The following is a 25,745-nucleotide window of genomic DNA, read 5'->3' as shown; positions in this document are numbered from 1 at the left end:
CAGGCATAAGGATAAATAACTCTATACCATCTACCAGACGGCAGAGATCATGTCTTTTAGAAAGGGAATCCAGGTTAGTATAAAGGCAATGGAAATAAGGTATGGAAATGGGGAAATAGTCTGATACTGAGCAAGTTAGAGGAGCAACTAATCCAAACTTGGCGTGGGTGGGTGGTGGTGAAGGCCTTGCAGAAGAAGTGACCCCTAAGCTGAAATCTGAAAGTTAAACAGGTTTAGGATTAGGTTGAGGCAAAGAGTTTTCAGCAGAAGTAACAGAATGTGTAAGTATTACATGCCAAAATGGGCACAGGGTTTTCAGAAAACTAAGATGCTTTGTGTGGTTGAAGAATATAGGACGAGGGCAGGGAAGAAAACACCTAATAAATAAATGATCAAGCAAAACTGACATTATTTAAAAAAGAAAGTTGAGACCAGATCATAAACTTATTAAGTACTTTGGATTTTATATTAAAAATAATGCTGAGCTATTGAAGAGGTTTAAACGTGCACGTGATGTCACCAGAATTTATATTTTAGAAAGATCAGGTACATTGACGTAGGGCAAGACAGGGAGGAAACTAGAAACCCTGTTTAGGAATGAAGATGGCCTGGACTTTAATACTTTTCTCCTTGGTCACCATTTTCTGATCATTTAGTTTTTTTCTTACTATGCTGGCTGTTACTTTGCTGTCTCCTCTACAGTGACTTCTGACCTCTTCTACTTCTAAATGTTGATATCCTTCAGGGCTCAGTTCTCAGATCTCTTCCTGCCTCTATTCATATTCATTATCCGGTGATCTCATTCAAACTAATGTCTTTAAATATCATCTGGCCACTGACAGGCCCTAGATTTATATCACTAGCCAGGACTCTCCTCTGACCTCCAGACTCATATATTCAACTGCCTACTCAACCTCTCCATTTTTATGTTTAATAGGTGTCTCAAGCTTAGTATTTGTAACACCGAACCCTTGATTCTCCCTCTATATTTGCTATATCAAGTTTTTCCCATATCAGTAATGGCAACTCCATCCTTGTAGTTGCTTAGCCAACATTTTGTAATCGTCCATAGCACCTTTCTATCTTTCATACTCTATTTCCAATCCATCAGCAAATCCGTTTGACTCTGTCTTCAAAAGATATGCAGACTATGACCTGTTTTAACAATTTCTAAGGCTATCTATCTGGCTCGAGCCAAAATGATCTCGAACTAAGGTATTATAATAGTCTAGATTATTGTAATAGATTATTATCACAGTAGATCATTGCAATAGGTCTCCTTGCTTCTGCTCTCATTCACGGTTATGTTTACACTCAATATAGCAGGTACAGTTTATCCTTGAAAATATTAAATATTGTCATTATGAAAAAAAACCCTCAATGACTTTCCATCTTGCTCAGAGTAAAGGTCAAAGTCATTACAATGGCCTATGCTACACATGGCTGTTTCCCTCTCACCCCACATCTCTGATCTGAGCTATGATGACTCCTTCCTTTGCCTCTCTGCTCCAGACATCCTAACCTTGCTGTTCCTCAGACACTCCACACAAACTTCTATCTCACAGCCTTGCATTCTGCTGTTCCCTTAGCCTGGAATACTCTCCCTTAAATATCCACAATGTATGTTTCTTGAGTTCTCTTCTTAAGTATAACTTGGAATTGTCATCAAAAACCTTCCCTGAACACTTTATACACAAAGACCAGCACAACCTCCAACCCTGCCTGAGCCCCTTACCCTGCTTTATTTCTCTTCACAACATGTATTACTATCTCCATGGCATTTAATGCTATATATTTTCTCTTTGTTTCTACCTCCCCTCACTAAAACCATGAGCTTTGTACAAACAGAAACTGTATCTGCTTTGTGCAGTGCTGACTTGCCATCACCTAGAACATTTCCTAGCATGTGGTAATCACTCAATAAACAGCTGTCAAATGAAAGGAAGGATGTATATGACTAGAATAAAATTGGAATGAAGTTGATGAATTTGAGATCTACTTAGGTAGTAGAACAGACTGTAATGATTTACTGAGTGCTGAGCAGGAGAACGGAGAGGGAAATGATAGAGGGGTGTAGGAGGCTGTTCACATTTCTGATCTAGAGAGCTGAGTTAGTGGAATGATAGAATTCACTGAGCTACAGAAGGTGGCAGCAGGACTGGAGTAAGAACAGGGAAAACCAAGGATACATTCAACTTTGAAAATGTTGAGATTAACATTATTGGGACATATTCAACTGGAGATGTCCTGGAGGCCGCTGACTCTAGGACTATTCATTGGATTCATATGTAGCTTGCACCTCTGTCAAGTACAAACCAGCTATGTGGAAAGATGATGAAGAGAGAATGTGGTTCTGAGTTATTTTCAAAGGGGAAGCTAAATCATTTTCACCCCCACGTGAACTTGCTGAACTAGTCACTCCTCAGCAGCTTACAGCTTCTCAGAAAGCCACATCCCGAAGCCTCCAAGGAGTCTCATTGTCTGAACGCAACCATTTTTCAGTCTTACTCTGGGGGTGCGTGTTTGCCATTCAGAACCTACTATATTTTACTGCACCTCCTGACATTGTTACACAACATTTATTGAAAGCACATTTGATGGTAATGAAGTTTCTATTAACTATGATTAAATCTCATAAAGCACCTGAAGATAATTTAAGATGTGCAGAAGCAGAAAATGAAACATTCAGTTTAGTACATTAGGAAACATAATTGATTAAATTATCTCATTTACAATAAGTGCTTTCATGAGCTATGCACTGCACATATTTCCCCCAGTTTGTCATTATAATTTGCCAACAGATATCTGAAGACTTCACTTTCTTTTTACACCTCCCCGCGACTCCAAGCTGGCTCCTCGGCCCTCCTGCTCACAGAGGATGGTGTGCGAGGCTCTGAGTGAAGTTTTCTATCCGTCAGACCTCACAGAGGATCATGTGCACAGCTATATAGGAACAGGTTGTTTCTCAATTATCTTCATAATTGACTTTGATTTTGCATCAGTGATGATTCATGTAGTCTTAAACTAAGCCCCTCTTTCACTGCACAACTGCAGCCTGAATGTGTATAATGATTCCTAACCATGCATCTTACAGAACCCCGATTGGATTCCTCTGGGAGCCTTTTGCAATCACATTGATTTTGTTAAGGTTTTATTTTTAGGAAATGACAAATTAAAACAGTTTAAGTGATTCAGTGGCAGTCTCCAGCAATTAAGCATGGTGTTCAGGAGCAAGAACCCCAAACAAAAACTAATTCAGGAGTCCCTGAGGACTAGAAATAGCTACTGTGGAGTTTATGGCTGGAAGTACAGATGTAACCAAATTAGAAAGGCACAGGACTCACAAGCTAAGCATGAAATTTATTTTTAAAAAAACACACATGCGCTTCTAAATAACTCTCACATTGGTCATCACATGGATACCCATGGCCTTGCCTGTGCTATACCAGAACCAGCAAATGGCATGAGCTCTATGACCAGGAAGCAGCTGGGGGCCCACTTACTCCAGCTGTTACCCTGAGGTTCTGACACAGGCACAAGCCAAATATTCACTGACCCGTTTTTCTTTCTCCATCCCTCAACATGCACATACACAGATGCAGAAACACACACATACACAACCAAGTTTTCCCACCTTCAATCTTCCTATGAGTTCAAAATCAAGGATGCATGTCAGAGGGCCGCTACCTAAGTACTGATAATTACTTTACAGGTAGCAGACAGCATAGAAAAGAAGAAAGTTTGTTTTTGTTGTTCTGCAAAGTTCTCAGAACTCTGCAAGTAATGACATCTTATATCTCAAGCCTGCCTGAAGCAATATAATGAAGTATGAACACAATAGCTTTACCAGATCTTTCTCTTATGTCTCCTCACCACGGTCCTAAGGTACCTATTTCTGTCTGTCTTCACAGGGCCTAATTCTTTCATAGAAGGTGGCTAATAAAAGCTATTAACTTTCCCGAGCTATTTGAATTTTAATGCCCAAGATTTAAAAGATCAAAAGCCACCCCTTTTAATACCAAAATGGGAGATGCCTTCCACAAGCTTTACAAACCAAACCTGCCAGATGGTTGCTTCCCTCTCCTGTTGCTAAGAGAAGTCTTGCTGACACCCTTTGATCTCGGGGTTTCCTTAGGATGCTTCACATATTTCTGGGTGCTTGAGAACCATTTGGGGAACATATTGCAATGTAGAGTCTCAGGTGCCGGCTTGTCTCCGTACTGGGGACTCTAATTCGTTCGTTCTGTACTGAGTTTGGGCATATTTAACAAGCTCTCCCCACACCCAAAGATTCTGGTGCATGTGTCGCTGATCCACCTTTGGAGAAATGTTTTTCTAAGACAGTGGTTCTCAAGCCAAGCTGCACACTGGAATCACCTGAGTAACTTTTACAACTAGGGATTCCTGCGTTATAACACCCCTCTTTCTGATTTCTTTGGATTGAAGTACAGCCTGGGAATTGGGGTTTTTAAGAGCCCTTCAGATGGCACTCAAGTTCAGCCAAGGCTGAGAACCATAGGGTCAAATACCGAGCTGCCAACCATTCATTCTGGGCTCCTTCCCAAATCTACTGGATGTATATGATGGAGGTAATGCAAAGGCCTGTCCAGGAGAGTGCATGGCAGAACCCTCCCCCAATTTTTCAATTCCTGATAATTTCACTGTGGAGTACTGGTCCCTAATTTACCCAGTTGCCATGGATTACACAGTTCGCCTCTCAGCCCCCCTCCCCCCACCACCTCCTAGGTGGAGAGGTGTGTAATCAGGCTTTTGCCCAAGACTGCTTTCATGAAAGTGTGTACTGACAGATACTTATTAATTTTAATGCTGTAAATCGCCTCAGAGATAAGAATCCTAGATGACATTTGCAGAGAAATGGACTTCTAGGCAGGCAGAATCAAGACGAAAGATTTACTTTTATTCTAAGGTAGGGGAGGGGTGTGCATATTTCTTTCTGATTTAAACCTCTGATATGTGACTCCAAACCCAATGAGCAGAAGCCCCGAAAGCCCTGGATATTTCGTACAAACTTCAATTCTGTTTGGCTCCTAAAGAAATACAACAGCAAGGCAGCAAATATGAGAATAAATTATATTCACAAGAGGAAAAATAACTTACTTTGGGGTTTTATTTCATGAAGAGGTTTTTTATCTAAAAGAAAGAGAGAGAAAAAAGTTGCATTTAATAAATTTACATGGAGCAGATATATTTCCTATATCACTTTATGTCTACCTCTATAAATGAAATGTTTTCTCTATTTTTGCAGACACTATGGATTAAGATATCCGTATTTTTCCTTTTTATTTTAATTTTTTATTTTTCTCTTTGGCAATATTTTTCTAAGATGATTGCTTCATCCTTTAAAAAAAAAAATCCCTCAGGCTTAATAGTTTCTCTCTGTTGCAATTGCTAGATTCTTATCAGCATGATGACAGCGGTGAGCTTGCAGCCTGTCCTTTTTTATAAACAGCCAGAAGACAGCTCAGGCAAGGGATGCTATGTCACTATATATGATAGAAAAATGAACTAGGGAATAAATATTTAAAGGAATCCTACAGTGGTCTGTAGTTATCATGGCCTGGATAAAAGTTCCAAACGATGTGGTTTATTCATTTTTGTTTGGTATAAGTGCAATATTGTGAGCACATTGGAGGTTTGCTTTTAAGAAATCACACTATGTTGTTTCAGATCTCTGTTTTCTGTAAAAATATGTACAATCTCTCCTAATGGAAAAAGTGTCATTTTTGCAATCATGGTATTGAGTAGTGCAGCAGTCAGATGAGGAGGATAAAGAGAAGACATTCAGCCTTTTACTTAAGCAGGGCCACAGGACCCCGACTTCAGGGGAGATGTTTTTATTAATCCTTCCCCTCGTCCTCCATTCACCCTCTCCTGCCCCATCTCTTATCACCAAATAATCTTGCAATAATATTGTAAATCACTTTGAGACTCGGTGCCTCTGTCTGACTTTGTTTTATACCACAGCCCCTTCACTCCCCATTCCCGCTGTGTGGCCCCGTCAGTCCCACAGCAGCACAACGCCACACTGCAGAAACCTGGGAAGCCTACACTTCAGACAACAGGTCAAGGTTCCAGAAGATCTGCATGGTGAGTCATCCCTCTTATTATATCAGTCTCTCTGAGGGCTTAGACAGAACACTGGCAGACTACAAGCACTGAGACTGTTGCTAGCTGGTCACAGAATCACACTGGGGTCGGGGGACCTTGAAAGGTCACCTTGTGCAGTCCCCTTCTTCTGTTTGCCTGAAGGTGAGCCAAGCGGGATGACAAACTGTCATTTTGGATTTTTTTTAAACTGAATCAAATCTAGTACAGTGAACATTTGAGAACTTCATATATATTATCTGACTGACTGCGCCATAACCCCTCCCAGGCAGACAGATGCAGCTATAGTCGGAATCCTTCACGGAATATCTCTTACACTACGCAACTCCTGCACTAAATACTGATTTTGACAGAAAACTTTGTGTGATTTAAGTACAACTCTTTGTATGTTTTGCCATCTGATTTGTTAAGGGAGTAGCTGTTAAAAGTTATATGTAAATCACACTTTTACAAATGGGCCATTTTTTTTTTTTCACTATAAGGGAAAAGTTAATCTGAAAAAGGTAATTTCTGACAAATCTTTCTTTAAATGAGAAATCCTCATAAAAGATAATTTGTTCAAATTGGTACGATCGTATTCAGTAAAACGGGAATGATAATGTCCCTGAAGGTTGGTACTGGGGATTAAACATGATGAATGTGAAGCATGCAGCACCGGGGTGACACACATTCAGCATCAATACATGAGAGTTAATAACTAATGCTATGACTTGAATTTGTTATGAACAGGACCATCATCGTCGCTGGTTCAGAGTTTAAAAAAAAAAGACTCTTGGAGACGAGTCACAATCCCAACTCAGAAATTCTAGTGAATTTCAGAGGTGTTTGAAAGGGAGTTAAGACACTTGTTTCCATTCCTGGCCTCTGTTTTATGAGATCGAGGGCAATCCAACGCTTTAGTTTCCTCATATGGAGAAAGAAGGGCAGGGACCAGAAGCCCCCCATGGGCTCCATGGCTTTCATCAGCTATAAATCAGAATAACAACCAATGACATTCCATTTGATATCCATTTGAAATGATTTCCTAAAGCAGAGTACAAATTATTCAAAGGCCTGCTGCTCTACCACGACATCCATTATGCTGAGGTCTAGCCTATCTTGTGTGTCACAAAAAAGGCTGGAAGCGTCTGGTGCCAAGAGAGCTTTAGTCCCCTGGCATCAGCATCAAAATTGGGTCCTGTTGTATTTTGTGAACTACCAGTATCATGTCAGCAAGCTGCTATCACTGCACATTTTCCCAGCTTGAAATGTCTGATCAGAGACTGTTCTACCATAAGCTTGAGTGAAAAAGGGCTGCCCTCTGACCTCACCATCTTTTGCAAAAGAACTGCCCACCCACCCCTTGCTACATGTTCTTTTATTCTGTTTGCATAATCATTTCCTCAGAAGGCTCAGGGCCATGCATCCACTTGGCCTTGGTCAACCAAATCCTCTCGGCTTTAATTTTATCTCTCCAAGGCCATGTTCAAATGACCCTTTAGTAAATTAATCCATTAGGGCCATGATTCTTAATGCTGGCTGTGCATTAGAATCACCTGAGGAGCTTTTTTTAAAAAAAATACCCATGCCTGGGCCCCACTCCAAGAGGTCTTGATTAATTGGGGTTTGTTTTTGTAATTACTGAGGGCACCGCCACTTCCTGTCAACAAATCTAGACTCTGTGTACTGAACTTCAGTTAGACTTTGGGATAGCTATAGTATCCAGATGGGTCTAGAAGTACCTCTTTTGTATCCTGCAGGCAGAGAAACATGATTTTGAGCCAGTGGTAGCTGAGTTGCAGACTGTGAAAATCCAGTTTTCTAAGGTCGAATATACACTGAGATACCTTCTGGGTAAATGGATATTGATAATAAGTAATTAAAACTCATTTTTATTACTTTGTGTACTTATAAGCAAAAGATGCAGACATGTTATTTTTAAAATTTTAATAGTGTTTTAAATTGTTATGTGTTCTTTAATTTACATACAAGTTTAAGTTTTTCCCCCTTATGACTATATATGTGTAAGATTATGTGCACATATCTACGCTTATACATATATATTAGCTGGAACTACATGAAATTAACAGTAATTGATCATTTTTACCTAAAAGACATGGAATTGTCTTTCATATATTATTACTCTTCAGTCTGCTCTTATCTTAGTAGTGTAATGCAAATATTGCTTTGCCCTTGTGTGTATGTGTGTGTGTGTGTGTGTATTTATGTATGGGGTGAAGAGAAAGAGACAGAGAACAATCTACCTTTATAAATTTTGATGGTAATTCATTTCTTTTCCACCTTTTTTGAAATTTATTGCTTTCTTTGTTATACCCACACCCTACTTTCCAAACCACCCATTCACCGATACCCAGCCTTATTCTTTTTCTGCCAGAGAACAAATGTGGTCAGCTGTGTGGGACCCACATCCTGGGGCTCTAAGAGAGCAGGCCTGAGGGCACATAGTACATGTCAATAGACGGGATCAATCTCCAACCTAGAAACTGGGCAAGGGTGTGTTCCCCAAAACCTATGGGTTGTGATTATGTGAAATCAGCTCCTATGAGTTTTGACTACTACACAGATAATTTTGATACCAGAGTTTACATTGTTTTTTTTAAGACTCTTTCCTAATCCCTTCACCTTTCCCCTTATCCCCCAAACCGCCCATCTAACAACTCTCAGTTTTTTTTTTTCCTTTTTGTCCCCCAAACTGTTTCTGATTGGTTCATTCACTTATTCTTTTCTTTAGATTCCGCATATAAGTGAGATCATATGGTACTTGTCTTTCTCTTTCTGACTTATTTCACTTAACATAATGTTCTCTAGATCCATCCATGTTGTTGCAAATGATAAGATTTCTTTCTTCTTTATGGCTGCGTAATACTCCATTGTATAAATGTACCAGTTTCTTAATCCAGTCATCGACCGATGGGCATTTCGGTTGTTTCCATGTCTTGGCTATTGTGTAAAGTGCTGTAATAAACAGGAGTGCATACAGATTTTTGAATTGGAGTTTGGGTTTTCTCCGGATAGATGCTTAGGAGTGGAATTACTGGATCATAGGGTAGTTCCATTTTCAGATTCCTGAGATACCTCCATACTGTTTTCCATAGTGGCTGCACCAATCTGCAATCCCACCAACAGTGTACTAGCGTTCCCTTTTCTCCACATCCACGCCAGCATTTGTTGTTTGTTGATTTATTGATGATAGCCATTTTGACTGGGGTGAGGTGGTATCTCATTGTGGTTTTTATTTGCATTTCTCTGATGGTTAGTGAGGTTGAGCATTTCTTCATATGTCTGCTTTCCTTCTGTATGTCCTTTTTAGAAAAATGTCTCCTCAAGTCCTCTGCCCATTTTTCAATTGGGTTGTTTGTTTTTTTGGAGTTGAGTTGAGTAAACTTTTTATAGATTTGTGATATTAATCCCTTATCGGATATGTCATTGGCAAATATCCTTTCCCATTCAGTAGGATCCCTTTTTGTTTTATTGATGGTTTCCTTTGCTGTGAAAAAACTTTTTAGTTTGATGTAATCCCACATGTTTATTTTTTCTCTTATTTCCCTCGTGTGAGGAGATATATCAGTGAAAATCTTACTCCGGGAATGTCCATGAAGTTTCTTCCTATAATTTCTTCTAGATATTTTATGGTTTCAGATCTTACATTTAAGTCTTTAAGCCATTTTGAATTTATTTTTGTATATGGTGTAAGGAGGCGGTCCAGCTTCATTTTCTTGCATGTGTCTGTCCAGGTTTTCCAGCACCACTTATTGAACAGACTGTCTTTACCCCACCGTACATTCTTGCTTCCATTGTCGTAGATTAGATGGGCATATAGGCATGGATTTATTTCTGGACTCTCTATTCTGTTCCATTGATCTATGTGTCTATTTTTATGCCAGTACCATGCTGTTTTGATTACTGTAGCCTTGTAGTATAGTTTGAAGTCAGGTATCGTTATACCTCCCACTTTGTTCTTATTTCCAAAGATTGCCGAGGCTATCCAGGGTCTTTTATGGTCCCATATAAATTTTAGGATTATATGTTCTATTTCTGTGAAAAAACGTCATTGGTAGTTTGACAGGAATTGCATTGAATATGTATATTGCCTTAGTCAGTATGGACATTTTAACTATATTAATTCTTCCTATCCATGAACATGGTATGTGTTTCCATCTATTTGTATCTTCTTTCATTTCTTTCTTCAGTGTGTTATAATTTCCTGAGTGCAGATCTTTTACTTCTTCGGTTAGATTTATTCCCAGATATTTTATAGTCTTTGAAGCAATTGTAAATGGGATTGTTTTCTTAATTTTTCCTTCTGATATTTTATTATTGGTATATACAAATGCAACTGATTTCTGAATATTAATTTTGTATCCTGTTACTTTACTACATTCATTTATCAGCTCTAATAATTTCTTGGTGGAGTCTTTAGGGTTCTCTCTATGTAGTATCATGTCATCTGCATATAATGGCGATTTTACTTCCTCCTTACCTCCATCATCATTTCTTGAAGTAGATTTTCAATCCCTGTTGTCTCTCTTCTTCTGCTACCCCTATGTTGTAAATATTGTCTCATGTGATATTGTCCTAGAAGTCCCTTAAACTATCCTCATTTTTTTTCTTTCCTTTTTTCTTTTTGTTTTTGCTTTTCTGATTGGGTGTTTTCCTCTACCTCATCTTCCAGATCACTGACTTGATCCTCTGGCTTAACCTAATCTGCTTTTGATTCTCTCTGAAGTATTCTTAATTTCAATTAATCTAGTCTTCATTTCACACTAGTTCTTTTTATAGTTTCTATCTGTTTGTTGAGGTTTTCACTTAGGTTATCTATTCTATCCTGAAATTCATTGAGTATCTTTCTAACCAACATTTGGAACTCTGTGTCTGGTAGATTGTTTATCTCTATTTTGTTTAGTTCTTTTTCTGGAGTTTTGTCCTGCTCTTTCATTGGGGCCATGCTTCTTTGTCTCCTCATTTTAGCTGATTCCCTGAGTTTGTTTCTTTGTAATAGGTAGATCTGCTAGGTCTCCTCTTTGTGATAGAGTGGCCTCATGTGGAAAGTGTCCTTTGGGACACAGTGGCATCATCTCCCTGGCAACTTGAATGGGTACTCCAGGGGTATCCCCTGTGTGGGTTGTGTGTGTCCTCTTATTCTAGTGAGACTCAAGTTCTTTTGGTGTGTCCATGGGTGGGATTGTCCCTTAGGATGATGCGCTATAGGACTGGTCATGACTACAAAGAATGAAATGTTGTGTAGGGGCTTACCCCACAGAGCAGGCGTAACTTATCAGGGCTCTGGTACCAGCCAAGTCCATGCTTCGGATGTGTAATTTGTATAGCTGTTTGGGTGGTTCTCTGGACCACCAGCTGTGTTAGGTCTGAATCCTCCTGAGAGGAGCTGTGGTGCAGGCCAAAGTCAGCCACGACCTGTGCCTGGCTTGGCACAGCTTGGTAAGAACTACAATGTAATCTGCAGTTGCTTGCCACTTGTACGGGGCTTGTAGGCACTTGGGAGAGGCTACACTGAGAAGTGAGATCTGCTGCTACTTGTGGCATGCTTGGAACGCTTTGTTTGGGCACCACAATGTGAGTTGAGTCTATCTGCCACCTGTGCTGGGCTTGTGGCCACTTAGTTGATGTTACATTCTAGGCCAAGACTGGTTGCTGCTTAGGCCAGGCTTGGGGGCACTTGTTAGGAGTTACAATGCACAGTGACTCTGATTGCTGCTTCTGCTGGGCTTGGGGTTGCTTAGCCAAGAGCTACAAGGCACACCAAGGCCAGCTGCTGCTTTGGGGGGTTTTGTTGAACTTTGAGAGATTTTCGGAAAGTCTGCTGCAGTAGTCAAGACAGGCTGCTTGTGTGGAAGAACTGCTGAAAGAGGCACACCAGGCAGGCAAGTTGGGTGAGGCTGGGTCTCAGGGAATTATCAAGGCAGGGCAAACTGTATTAGCCAAGTTAACGGAGGGCACAGATTTGGTGCCTGTTGTGCCTCATTGGATAAGTTGGAGGAGATTTCAACAAAACAGCGAAGGCACCTGTGAGAGCTTCCATCCCTGAAGAGAGTTGCCTTTGCCCCTGTCCCTGCAGTCCTTACTATGAAGTTAGTCAATTTAGTTCCTCTGTGTATGTCCCTGGTGCTCTTTGACCTGCTGCCCTTGTGCTGGAGCTTACAGCAAGTGAGGAAGTTTGTGAGCAAATCTGTTTGTATACTGGTTCTTTAACATCTGTAGCACCTCAGTCTCTAGCAGCCCTTTGTCTTTCTCTGACACGATCCTTACTGGTTTTCACAGCCCGATGGTGTAAGGACTCCTCTTCTTAGCACTGATGCCCCAGGTTGGGGAGCTCAGTGTGGGGCTGGGATGCTTCACTCCTCAGGGGATATCTCCATAGTTAAGATGTCTCTCCCGATCCTTAATTGCCACACTGTCAGGTATGCGACCTGCCTGTTCCCCAATTCCACCCTTCTACCAGTCTCAATATGGCTTCCTCGTTATAGACTTAGTTACAGGACTTCTGGTCAGCTAGTCTTCAGGTGGTTCTCAGTGATGGTTGTTCTGTAATTCAGTTGTAATTTTGATGTGGTCACAGGAGGAGGTAAGCACAGCGTTTACTAAGCCACATTGACTGGAAGTCAATCAATTTCTGATTCCTTCATGAATTCCTTGGTGATTACTCTGTTTGCAGGATCTCTCCCTTTTCTAGATAGTTTATCTTATAGACACTAAAATACAATTTGGGCATTTCCCCCCCCCCCCAAATATACTACTTCATAAGTGTTCATTTGATTTATATTATACTTTTGTAATCACTGTTCATCATCAGTCCCTAACATGTAAATCATACTTAAATAATTAGCTCATGAATAATTGGCACTGCAACCAGAGAATCACAGCAAGAAAAATAGGGGGGTGGGGGGGATGAAATTAAGAGCCATTTGCTTGATTATTTACTGACTGGTAGAAACGAAGTTATTGATTATGAATGTATTTCGTTTCTTCATGTTTTCCCTCTTCCCCATAACTAGAAGTAATTAAGAACCGGTGTTCAGCCTATGAATGCTATCCAAGGCTTCAGGAAATCCCAGGACCTGGCAGGTCTTCCTGTATTAGTACCGGCAGATAATTAGATAAACACGAAGTCTGCTTTGCATTGGCAACACCAGTGCGATTGAATATGTCAGGCAGAAACTGAAGATGACAAGTGGGAATTCTATTCTATTCTCCTCTGGATGTTGAACATTTACTTAGGCTGTAGAACATGCAGAAACACGACCAACTCTTGTGAATGCCTTAAAACTCTTCCAATGATCAAAAACAGAAAAATCGAAAGAACATAAATCATAACCCATGTGTAGGTTTTATTTTTAGTTTTTAATTTCCTCATTGTATTTTTCTTTCCATTTCATTTTTAAAGATCCTGCTGAGAAATTACTTTCCAGAGACCATATTTACCCCAGGTATAACTAAGTTAAATTCTTGCTTCCTCATCCTCCCCTTCCCTACCCCCAGCCTATACAGACTATCACAAAATCCATTGCACCTTTTAAAATGCACACTGAGCACATCCATGGAGGACAAGTGCAGAGGATATAATGTTTTTAGAGATTCCTCCCAGGGTTTTCCAGTTGGTAATGTTAGAGAAATCATTAAAGAAATTCCAAGACTGAATGGCTAAACCACTACCTGAATAAAAACTCATAAGGTTTGATATACACGCTAGTAAATTAAAACAGCTCTATTGACATTTTCTACCTAAAAACTGTTCACGATCCCATCATGTTAATTAGGGGAAATCATATGGGTACCACAACAGATGGCTCAGGGATGTCAATTCTGATGGCAGTGACCTTCCACAATTGCCCCTCAGCCAAAGCACATGATTAGTGTGCACTAAGAGATGTAGTGCTCTTTCTTTCTTCTTTCAAATTTGAAGTCTCTTTATAGGAATATCCTTTGCATTTCCTAAACTCAGACAAATAAGTGTCCATAAAGACCATGCTCACAAGTACCATTTGTGTATTTCATTTTTTAGCTAAATCATTTAAATTTCTAGATTTCATATGACCTTTGTTATGAAGTTCTATCCATTGCCATTGATTCTGCGTCTTTGTTTTTGTGATGAATACACAGAGTAAAATAGGCTTTTGTGTCACTGAAAACACTTGTAAGTATGTATTTACAAAGACTTTCTTATCAGAAATTGGCCTCAAAGTGATAAAATGCAATGTTTCCAACTGTGCTCCAAGGGAAGATACATATTAAGATCGTTTTTCCATCCTATGAATTATTTTGCTGTGATTCCCTCTCTTTCATCCACATTAGGAAAATATTATGTGTATATAGCGCGTGCGCGCGCACACACACACACACACACACACACACACACACAGAACTGAGCAGAAATGTTCAGAGTCTATAATTCAAGCTCAAGGGAATAATCTATTGGCTAACGTCATAATGATCACTTTCTTTAACTTAAGGGAGTGATATTCAAATTACTTAACAATTACTTAAGTACAAAAACAGTCACTATAAGTGCCAGCCTTGACATAATGTCATGGGTTGCTGGATCACAGGGAGGCCTGTGTGGGGAAAGGTTTGGGTGTGTGGTGGGGGAGGGGTGAGATTGGGAAAGATCATTGTTATAATGACTATCAATTGCTAAAGAAATACTTGGCAACTGATATACAGAAGCTACCAGTCCTATCTTAAAAAAACAAAACAGAAACAAAAACAATAATGCTTAAAGAGAAATTGTGACTTGAAAACCCTTGACTTGTAAATTTATTTTAAGCTTCATCAGTCCTCATGTTAGTAACACATTTCCCTACCATTATAGACTAAATACCTTGCACATAGAGTCTACAGTTGTATTTTCCATCTATTCCCAATACCAAGAACAGTAACGGAATATAGTAGGTACTTAATAAATATTTTTTGAATTAATGAATACTGCTTAGACTTGCATGTAATTTCAATACAAGTGTTACAAAGTCAAGGTCCATATATTTCCTATGTTCTGTATGAATTCCTACGACTTTGTGCCTTCTCACTGAAGGGATTGGAGTGGAATGCTAGAGGCCTAATTTGATGATTCAGTTCCTAGGTGAGGTTGGCAACCTGCTTTGTTGGGGTAGGGTATGGAGTGACCTTTGTTTCATATCTAAAAGTTTTCCCTCGTTCTGTATAATAATCATTCAAATGGTTAATTTTATGCATGGCTGAACTAGAATTTCTCCTCAAAACTGGCTAAAAGTAAAAAATCTGAAAGTACTGACATGTGCATAGTATTATTTTACCATTTTATATGCATACATGTATAAAATATGTAGAAAATATGTGCACATGTATAAAATATGAAATATATATACACATGTATACACAAATATTTGAAAGCTTCTATGCTAAGCAAAATAAGTCAGAAAAAGTTGAGAACCATATGATTTCACTGATATATGGTATATAAAACTGAAAACAGCAAAAGAACAGGACAAACAAATGAAGAAACAAAAACTCATAGACACAGACAATAGTTTAGTGGTTACCAGAGGGTAAGGCGGGAAGAGGGTGGTAGATGAGAGTAAAAGGGATCAAATATATGATGATGGAAAGAGAACTGACTCTGAGTGGTAAACACACAATATGATATATAGATGATGTATTACAGAAGTGTATACTAGAAACCTATGTAACTTTACTAACAATTGTCACCACAATAAACTTTAGTTAAAAAATATATACGGGTATGTGTGTGTGTATGTATATGTATACATACACACATATATATACGTATATGTGTATATATGTGTGTGTATACATATACATATACATATACATATACATATACATATATATATATGTAATAATGATTTTAATTTTTGTACTGGGATAAGACTTGGAGATCATCTTGCCCAATCTCCTTTTTTATAGCTATGGGCAAAAGGCACAGGATCATGAGAGATTTGCTCAAGATTAAGTGCTAAATAACAAAAAAAAATACTGAACTAAAACTCCAGATTCCTGATTTCTAGTTCAGAACCCTTTTTACTACCCCATGAGCTCTTTCTGAATAATCACGGCAATTTTCCATTCCACTGAACACTGACAATGTCCTCTACCAAACATAAGACCAGGTCTCTTCCAATTATAACACTAACACTTTTCTGGAGAAAGGGGATGGCCAGGGTTAATGATAATGTCTATTGATGAGGTAAATATCTTCATTTTATGTACCACCTTTCTCAATGATCTTGAAGAGATGCATGTATTTAATTTATAATTTAGGGAGAAAAGGAAGAATCAAAACAACGAGGTTTCCTCTGTCTCTGTTAAGTCAGTTTGATCAGCACACCCCAAAGGCCACTGAATTCTTTACAGGAGTAGATTACTCAATTTTAAATCTCTTGCTGGATTGGGTGCTTGCCATTTCTTTCGTCGCTGACTTCTCTATGATCTCAGACAGTAAATCTTTCTCTAGTTCAGACTAATATTCCTCACCCAGGGCTTTGTACTATTGAATCTTGATTAAATACACTGCAAATGCAAAATTTGAAACTCACAGAACCAATGAAATAAGGGTAGTTTGTTTTATATGAAAGAAAGCCTGTATTTTAGAACTTTTCTGAATAGAAGGGACCTTAGATATCAGTCATAATTGACAACCAAACCTGTTAAATATTTTTAAAAATACAGAAAAACTATGGCAAAATTGCTACTTTTGGGATGTGGAAGTATAGAATATGGGAAGTACTGGACAAACATCATTGATCCAGAATGATTGGTAACAGAGAGTAGTCCAGGGATCTGCATATTACTGAATAGTCCAGTAGCATGTATGTTAGTTTTTTCCCCCCAAATCAGAAAGGATTTTTGAATTTATATTGACAAGTTAGTATTTGTTTTATAAAAATTTATTTTCTTATGAGGTTGTTAGAACATGTATATTCCAAAAATTCTAGTGTCAGTATTGTGAGGATTGATTTTCTCACTTGGGAATCATCCAGCCCCCTCTCCTCGGCCTTCCCCTTGAGTTATTTTAAAATAGTGGTTAGAATTATGGAATTTTAGAATTGGTTGGGACCTCATAGATCATGTGGTCTGTCTTCTTCTCAGGATTAAATCCCACCTGCAACATTAACTGTCACTTACAAGAAATTTTGGTAAAGGATGTTGAAACTTTGATACAGTGTTTAAGAATCCTCACAATTACATAGTTAGGGTCCTCCTAACTCTGTTTTCCTACAACTGACCAGATGTCTCAAATGACCACTCATTACTGCTTTGTATAAACAGCACGATTTGTGTCTCTTATAGGTTTTAATGAGTAGTACATTTTATTTCCTTGACACACTGTGTTAGATACATTAGGAAATGTTTTAACCAAATATCTAAAGTGTCACACTGGGAATACTTTTGCAGAACATGAAAAACATACTTTTTCTGCCACAAGAACTCATTTACTAGACCACACACACATATGCACACACACACACAATAGTTATTATTATTTACACAAATGGAGTGCTTATTGTGGATGCTAAAAGCTTTGCATGGATTAGTTCATTTCCTCCTGAAAAAGAACACTTTCTAATAGACACTATTATAACGTGTATTTTACAGATGAATAAACTTAGGTTTAGACTAATTAAGAAACTTGCTCATAGCACTGCAATCAAAATTCAAACTCAAGCAATCTGACCCCAGAGCCCTGAGTCTTCAACCTGTTCTTATCTATGGGATAATTGTTTGAATCCTGTGGGCCCATCTCATTATTTCTCCCAATTATAGGTTCATGTCCATTTCTAATTGTTCAGAGAATAACCAGTATGAACTCAGAGTCGCAGAGGATAGTTAAAGCCCATTCACTCTTTGCTCTGAATGCCAAAACAACACAGGCCTCTCTTGGGTCAGTTCTCATGGAAGCTGATCTTCTGTACCTTCTAACAATGCTTCGTTCAGAGTCTCTGCCTTCCCTACGCTTCTTTGGGATACCATCTACAAAATTTCTTTTAACGTTGTAGTGGATTTGCATTCCCTCTAACTACCTGGTTCTATGGCTAAAATTTCACTTCCTTAAGAAATGTTTTTAAGTTTTCTAATGAGTTTTCTGTCTCCAGTTTACACTGTTATGGGGATACGTTCTTATTTGTCTGTTTAGTTTCCATGGGCTTTTGTTTTATTTGGCTTTGTTTTTGTCTTTTTCCTCTCTAAATAATGTGATCTGGAAGTAATGTATCCTGCTTTCCAGCTGTCCCAATTTAATTTTAAAGAACTTCCTATTTATAGTGGAGGTGTTTTATTTCAGTTCTTCTTATAAAATGGACAAAGTTAACAACATGTGCCTGAGATAAACAGTCTTCCAGAAATCATGTTTTTAAAGCAGGACATGCATAACATTTCCTGTCCAATTCCACCAAAAGAATGTAAGCCTAGTGTAAAAGTACATATGATATATGTTGCGGGGAAAAGCAGACAGGAAGAGAAAAAAGTGGATATAAGAGAGAGACAGAATAGTTGCCTTGATTTCTATTAGTGGAGAAAGAAATTCTTAGCTAGGTTACTCTGTCATGACTACATACAAGTAGCTCAGGTCTATGAGGAAATAAGGAGAAGATGGTGACAATGAAAATTTTGAGGATGAAAACAGATATTTTAAAGTGTTTCAGAGCTGCCTGATAAGATAGACTAGATTTTTAATGTTTTATGAAATACGCTTCTATCATCGCCCAATGAATCCTTACGTGGATGGAGGATTATGTTAAAAATAAAAATATATTAGATATCTTTATCTTTTAAAAATATTCTTCAATTTTAAAATTTTCAATTACACTTGATATACAACATTATAGTAGTTAAAGGTGTTCAACATAGTGATTCAACATTTGTATAACCGACAAAGTGATCACCCCAATAAGTCTAGTATCCCCCTGACATCATACATAGTTTTGAGAGTATTATGGACTATATTCCTTATGCTGTACTTTACACCCCTGTGACTATAACTGCCAATTTGTACCTCATAATCCCGTCACTTTTTTACCCAGTCACCCAATCACCTATCTGGCAACCATCAATTTGTTCATGGGTTTTGTTTTGTTTGTTTACTTTGATTTTTAGATTCCACACATGAAAGAAATCATATGGTATTTGTCTTCCGATGTCTGACTTATTTCACTTAGCATAATATCCCCATCTTGTCACAAATGACAAGATTTCATTCATTTTTTTTTATGGCTGAGTAGTATTCCACTGTATATATGTACCACCTCTTCTTTATCCAGTCATCTATCGATTGACGCTTAGGTGGCTTCCATATTGTGATTATTGTAAGTAATGCTTCAATGAACATAAAGGTACATATATCTTTTCAAAGTAGAGTTTTCAATTTATTCAGATAAATACCCAGAAGTGGAATTGCTGGGTCATATGGTAGTTCTATTTGAAGTTTTTGAGGAACCTCCATACTGTTTTCCATAGTGGCTGCACCAATTTACAATCCCACCAACAGTGCACAAGTGTCCTCTTTTCTCCACATCCAAACCAACACTTGTTGATTTATTGATGGTAACCATTCTGACAGGTGTGAGGTGATATCTCGTAGTTTTATTACGTACTTTACTAATGATTAGTGATGTTGAGCATCTTTTCATATGTCTATTGGCCATCTAGATGTCCTCCTTAGAATAGAAATATCTATTTGGCTTCTCTGCCCATTTTTTAATTGGATTATTTGATTGTTTTGGTGTTAAATTGTATGTGTTCCTTATGGATTTCGTATATTTACCCTTTATCAAATATATCAGTGGCAAATATCTTCTCCTATTTAATTGGTTTTCTTTTCAATTTGTTGATGGTTTTCCTTCACTGTGCAAAAAATCTTTACTTTGATGTAGTCCCACTTTTCTATTTTTTCTTTTCTTTCCCTTGCCGAGGAGACATATCCAAAAAATATTGCTAACAGCAATGTCATAGACTTTACTGCCTATGTTTTCCTCTAGGAGTTTTATGGTTTCAGCTCTTACGTTTAAGTCTTTAAATCATTTTGAGTTTATTCCTGTATATGGTGTAAGAAAGCAGTGTAGTTTCATTTTGTTGTGTATATCTGCCCACTTCTGCCATTGATTGAAGATACTGTCTTGACTCCACTATGTATTTTTGCCTTCTTTGTCACAGATTAATTGACCAAATAGGCGTGGGTTTATTTCTGGGCTCTCTATTCTGTTCCATTGATCTGTGTGTCTGTTTTTATACCAGTATCATGGTGTTTTGATTACTATAGCCTTGTAGTATAGTTTGATATCAGGTAGCATGATACCTCCACCTTTGCTCTTTTTCTCAAGATCATTTTGGCTATTGGAGTCTTCCGTGGTTCCATATATATTTTAGGATTTTTTGTTACAATTCTGTGAAAAATGCCATTGCTATTTTGATAGCGATTGCATTCAATATGTAGATTGCTTCAGGTAGTATGGACATTTTAATGATGTTAATTCTTCCTGTCCATGAGCTGTATATCTTTCCATTTATGTGAATCTTCTTGAATTTCTTTCTTCAGTATCGTGTTATGGTTTTCTGAGAACAGGTTTTTCATCTTCTTGGCTAAATTTATTCCTAAGTATTTTATTCTTTTTGTTTCAAATGTAAATGGGATTGTTTTCTTAATTTCTCCCTCGGATAGTTTATTATTAGTGTGTGTAAAAATGTGACAAGTTTCTGAATATTACTTTTGTATCTTGCTATTGTACTGAATTCATTTCTTCTAATAGTTTTGACTGATTCTTTAGGGTTCTGTATAGTATCATGCCATCTGCAAATAATGCTAGTTTTACTTCTTCCTTTTTTATTTGGATGCCTTTTCTTTTCCTTGTCTGAATTCTGTGGCAGGGACATCCCATACTGTGTTGAATAAAAGTGGAAAAACTGGACAACCTTGTCTTGTTCCTGATCTTAAAAAAAAAGCTTTCAGCTTTTCACCACTGAGTATGATGCTAGTTGATGATTTGCTATACATGGTCTTTATTATGTTGTTATGTTCCCTCTATCCCCACTTTGCTGAAAGTTTTTATCATACATTGATATCGGATATTGTCAAATGTTTTTTCTGCATTACTGATATGATCATATTATTTTTTATCCTGCATTTTGTTTATGTGGTGTATCAAATTTATTGAATTGCAGATATTGAGCCAAACTTGCATCCCAGGAATAAATCCGACTTGATCATGAGGTGTGATCTTTTTAATGTATTGCTGAATTTGCTTCGTTAGTATTTTGTTGAGGATTTTTAAAAATCTATGTTTATCAGGAATATTGGCCTATAATTTTTATTTCATTTAGTGTGTTTCTCTGGTGTTGGTATTAGTATAATGCCGGCCTTGTAAAATGAGCTTGAGAGCCTTCTGTCCTCTTCAATATTTTAGAATATTTTGAGAAGGATTGGTATTCATTCTTTTTTTTTTTTTTTTTTTTTAATGTTTGGTAAAATTCACCTGTGAAGCCATCTGGTCCAGGAGTTTTGTTTGTTGGGAGTTTTTTGTATTACTGATTCATTTTCATTACATAGAAATGTAATGAAATCATTTCATTTCATAGAAATGATTACTGAATCATTTCTTTGTGATTCAGTATTGAAAGTTTGTCTATTTGTAAGAATTTATTCATTTCTTCCAGGATGTCCAATTTGTTGGCATATAATTGTTCATAGTATTTCCTTATAATCATTTGTATTCTGTGGTGTCAGTTGTCATTTCTCCTTCATTTCTGATTTTGTTTATTTGGAATTTTCTCTTTTTCTTGATGAGTCTGGCTAAATGTTTATCAATTTTGTTTATATTTTCAAAGAATGAACTCTTGGTTTCTTTGACCTTTGTTTCTTTTTAAGACTTGATTTCCATCTTTTTACTGAGTTTGGGCTGTACTTGTTCTTCTTTTTCTGTTTCGTTTAGGTATAAGGATAGATTGGTCATTTGAGATTTTCCTTGTTTCTTAAGGTACACTTATATTGTTACAAATTTCTCTCTTAGAAATGCTGGGACTGTGTCCCATAGATTTTGGATCATTGTATTTTCACTTGTCTCAAGGTATCTTTTGATTTTTTCTTTGATCTCATTGTTAAACCCTTCATTGTTTAATAGCATATTATTTAGCCATAATGTGTTTTGTTTGTTTTCAGTTTTCTTCTTGGAATTGATTTCTAGTTTCATACTATTATGATCAGAGAAGATACTTGATATGATTACAGTGTCTTAAATGTACTGGTAATTGTTTTGTGGCTTAACATGTGGTCTATCGTGGAAAACGTTCCATGTGCGCTTGAGAAGAATGTATATTCTGCTGCTTCTAGGTGAAATACTGTAAAAATGTCAATTAAATCCATCTGGTCTAACGTGTCATTTAAGGCCATTGTTTCCTTGTTGATTTTCTGTCCAGATGATATATCCACTGATGTCAATGGAGTGTTATAGTCCCCTATTATGATTGTGTTACTGTTGCTCTCTCCATTTCTGTCTGTCAATATTTGCTTTATATATTTAGGTGCTTCTATATTAGGTTTACAGATATTTATGAGAGTTATGTCCTCTTGTTGGATTGATCCCTTTTTCATTATGAAATGCCATTCTTTGTCTCTTGTGATAGCATTTGTTTTAAAGTCTATTTTGTCCGATACAAGTATTGCTACCCCAACTTTTATTTTGTTTTCCATTTGCATGAAATATTTTTCATAGCCCTTTACTTTCAGCCTGTGCATGTCTGTTGATCTGAAGTAGGTCTCTTCTAGACAGCATATGTGTGTATCCTCTTTTCGTATCTATTCAGTCTCCCTGCGTTTTGTTTGGCACCTTTAGTCCTTTCATATTTGTAGTTACTATTGATAGGTGTGTAGTTGTTGCCATTTTATTGTTTATGATTGTTTTTGTAGTTCTGTTCCTTTCCTGTTTGCTTACTTTCATATGTTCATGACTTTCTGTAGTGCTGTTTAGATTCCTGTGCTTTATTTCTTGAATATCTCTTGCAAATTTTTGGTTTGTGGTTACCATGTGCTTCTTATATACCAAACTATGTTTATAGCAGTCTATTTTAAGTTGATGGCTGCTTAAGTTCAAAGACATTCTAAAATCAGTACAGTAATTACTCACCTCCTGAATGTTTGTCATTTTTTTACTTCTTTTGTGTGTATCCCTGAATTCATTGTTGTAATTACACACGAACTTTGTACTTTTGCCTTTTAACCTTTGTACTAGCTTCATAGTTGATTGATTCACTGCTTTTGTTCTGTTTGTCTTTGTCAGTAAAAATTTTTTTCTTTGCTATTTTTCTTTGCTATTGAATATATATATACACACATATATATACACAATATATATACATATATAAAATGTATTTTATATATGTATATATAATATACGTGTGTGTGTATATATATTATACACACATATATATATATATATATATTTTTTCCTTAAAGAAGTCCCTTTAGCATTTTTATTCTTTAAATTAAAATTTATTGGGGTGACAATTGTTAGTAAAGTTACATAGATTTCAGGTGTACAATTCTGTAATACATTATCTATATTTTACATTGTGTGTTCACCATCCATTGTCAGATTTCAGCATTTCTTATTATACTGGTTTAGTGGTGATAAGCTCCTTTCGTTTGTTCCTGTCTGGGAAACTCTTTATGTCTTCTTCGATTCTAAATGATAGCTTTGCTGGGCAGAATAACCTTGATTGTAGGTCTTTTCTTTTCATCACTTTGAATAGTTCATGCCAATCATTTCTGGCCTGCAAATTTCTGTTGAGAAATCTTATGTGAGCTCCCCTGTAGTAAATGAAATGAAATGGAACGAGGACAAGCAATATACCAGACACAGAGTTCCAAAAACTCTTAAAAGCAGCAAGAGAAAAGCACTAACTAACTGCTTACGAATCTCTCTTTGTCCTTAACCTTTGTCGTTTTAATTATAATATGTCTTGGTGTGGGTATCTTTGGGTTTATCTTGTTTGGGAGTCTACTTCCTGGGCTTGTATATTTATATCCTTTGCCAGGTAGGGAAGTTTTCTGTCATTATTTCTTCAAATAGGTTTTCAATTCCTTGCTCTTTTCTCCTTCTTGTACCCCTATGATGCAAGTGCTTGTAAACTTAATGTTATCCCAGAGATCCATTAAACTATCCTTTAATTTTTTTCCCTATTGTTCCGACTGGGTGTTTTGAACTATCTATGTCATCTTCCACGTCACTGATTTAATCATTTGCTCCATCATTTGCTTCATCTAATTTTGATTCCCATGAATGTATTCTTCCTTTCAGTTATCATAGTCCTCATTTCTGCCTGGTTCTTTTTTTATGGTTTCTATCTCTTTGCCAAAGTTCTCACTGAGTTCATCTATTATTCTTCTAAGTTCATTGAGCATCCTAATAATCACTGTTTGGAACTCTGTGTCTGGTAGATTGCTTGTCCTCATTTCATTTAGTTTCTTTTCTAGAGCTCTGTCCCATTCTTTAATTTGGGAATTGTTTCTTTGTCTCACTTTGGCTGACTCTTTGTGTTTGTTTCTATGTACTAAGTAGATCTGCTACATCTCCCAGTCTTAGCAGAATTGCCTTATATAGTAGGTGTGTGAGGCTCAGTGGTGTAGTCTCCCTGGTCAGCGGAGTTGGGTGCTCCTGGGGGTGTCTCTTGTATAAGGTTATAGTTGAGCCTTGATTGGTGTTGGCATGGCAGTGGGTAGAACTGACCCTAGGCTTACTGGCTGTCTGCAACTAGAGCAGACGAGCTGTTGGGTGGGGGCTGACCCCATGGAGTGGGAGTCACCTTATTTGGGCTCTGATGACAGCCAAATCCGACCTTCAAATATGTAATTTTTGGAGCTGGTTGGGTTATGGTCTGAAGCTGGCTACCAAATGTGTTGGTTCTAGAGACTCTTGGGAGGGGCTCTTGTGTAGGCCAAGATCAGCCTCCATTTGTGCTCCGCTTGGGGCCATCTGGTGGAATGTATACAGTGATCTTCAGTTGGTTGCCACTTGTACTAGGCTTGGAGGCACTTACAAAAGGCTACCCTGCAATCTGAGGCTGGCTGCCACTAATGCTGGACTTGGGACAATTTGGTTGAGGCACCAAGAAGTAAGCTGAAGCCAACTGCCACTTGTGGCTACTTAATTGAAGGTACATTCTAAGCCAACATTGGCTGCAGCTTATGACAGTCTTGGAGTCACCTGATAGGAGTTACAATGTGTGTTGAAACCAGTCATCGCTTGTGTCAGCTTGGGGCTGCTTAATCAGAGTTACACCTTCTGCTTGTTTGGGGTTTGCACCCGTTTGAGAGGTTTTAGGAAAGTCTGCAGCAGGTACCAACACATGCCACTTATGTGGAAAAGCCACTGGAATTTTTTCCAGCTAGGTGAATGATTTGGGTGGGACAGGGTCTCCAGGAATCACCAGTACAGGGTGAATAGTCTTAGCCAGGTTAATGGAGCATTCTAATTTGTTGCCCACTTGTGACTTCTGGCTGGGGATGACTCAACAAAGGAACCAAAGGTATCTGCCAGCACTTCTGTCCCCAGAGTGAGCTGCCCTGACCCTCCAGCCCTTATCCTGAAGCCAAATTTATTTCCTTGCCATATATTCCTGGT

At 37.7% G+C, this 25,745-nt stretch overlaps 1 protein-coding gene across 6 annotated transcripts in view; it reads right to left on the bottom strand.

Moving 5' to 3' along the window:
- The window catches only part of UNC5D (unc-5 netrin receptor D), a 510,000-nt gene that overhangs the window by 88,435 nt on the left and 395,820 nt on the right, over nt 1-25,745 (bottom strand). For 4 of the 6 annotated variants that reach the window (XM_081045544.1, XM_081045546.1, XM_081045547.1 and 1 more), the window contains one exon: nt 5,119-5,151. The exons of the other annotated variants lie outside the window; for them this stretch is intronic. In XM_081045544.1, the coding sequence (XP_080901670.1) occupies nt 5,119-5,151 (33 nt within the window). The remainder of the gene's footprint in view (nt 1-5,118; nt 5,152-25,745) is intronic. 6 annotated transcript variants of the gene reach the window in all.

The sequence above is a fragment of the Rhinolophus hipposideros genome (genome assembly GCF_964194185.1).
Source record: "Rhinolophus hipposideros genome assembly, chromosome: 4".
Classification (NCBI taxonomy): Eukaryota; Metazoa; Chordata; class Mammalia; order Chiroptera; family Rhinolophidae; genus Rhinolophus; species Rhinolophus hipposideros.
This window is presented reverse-complemented; position numbering and strand designations above follow the sequence as displayed.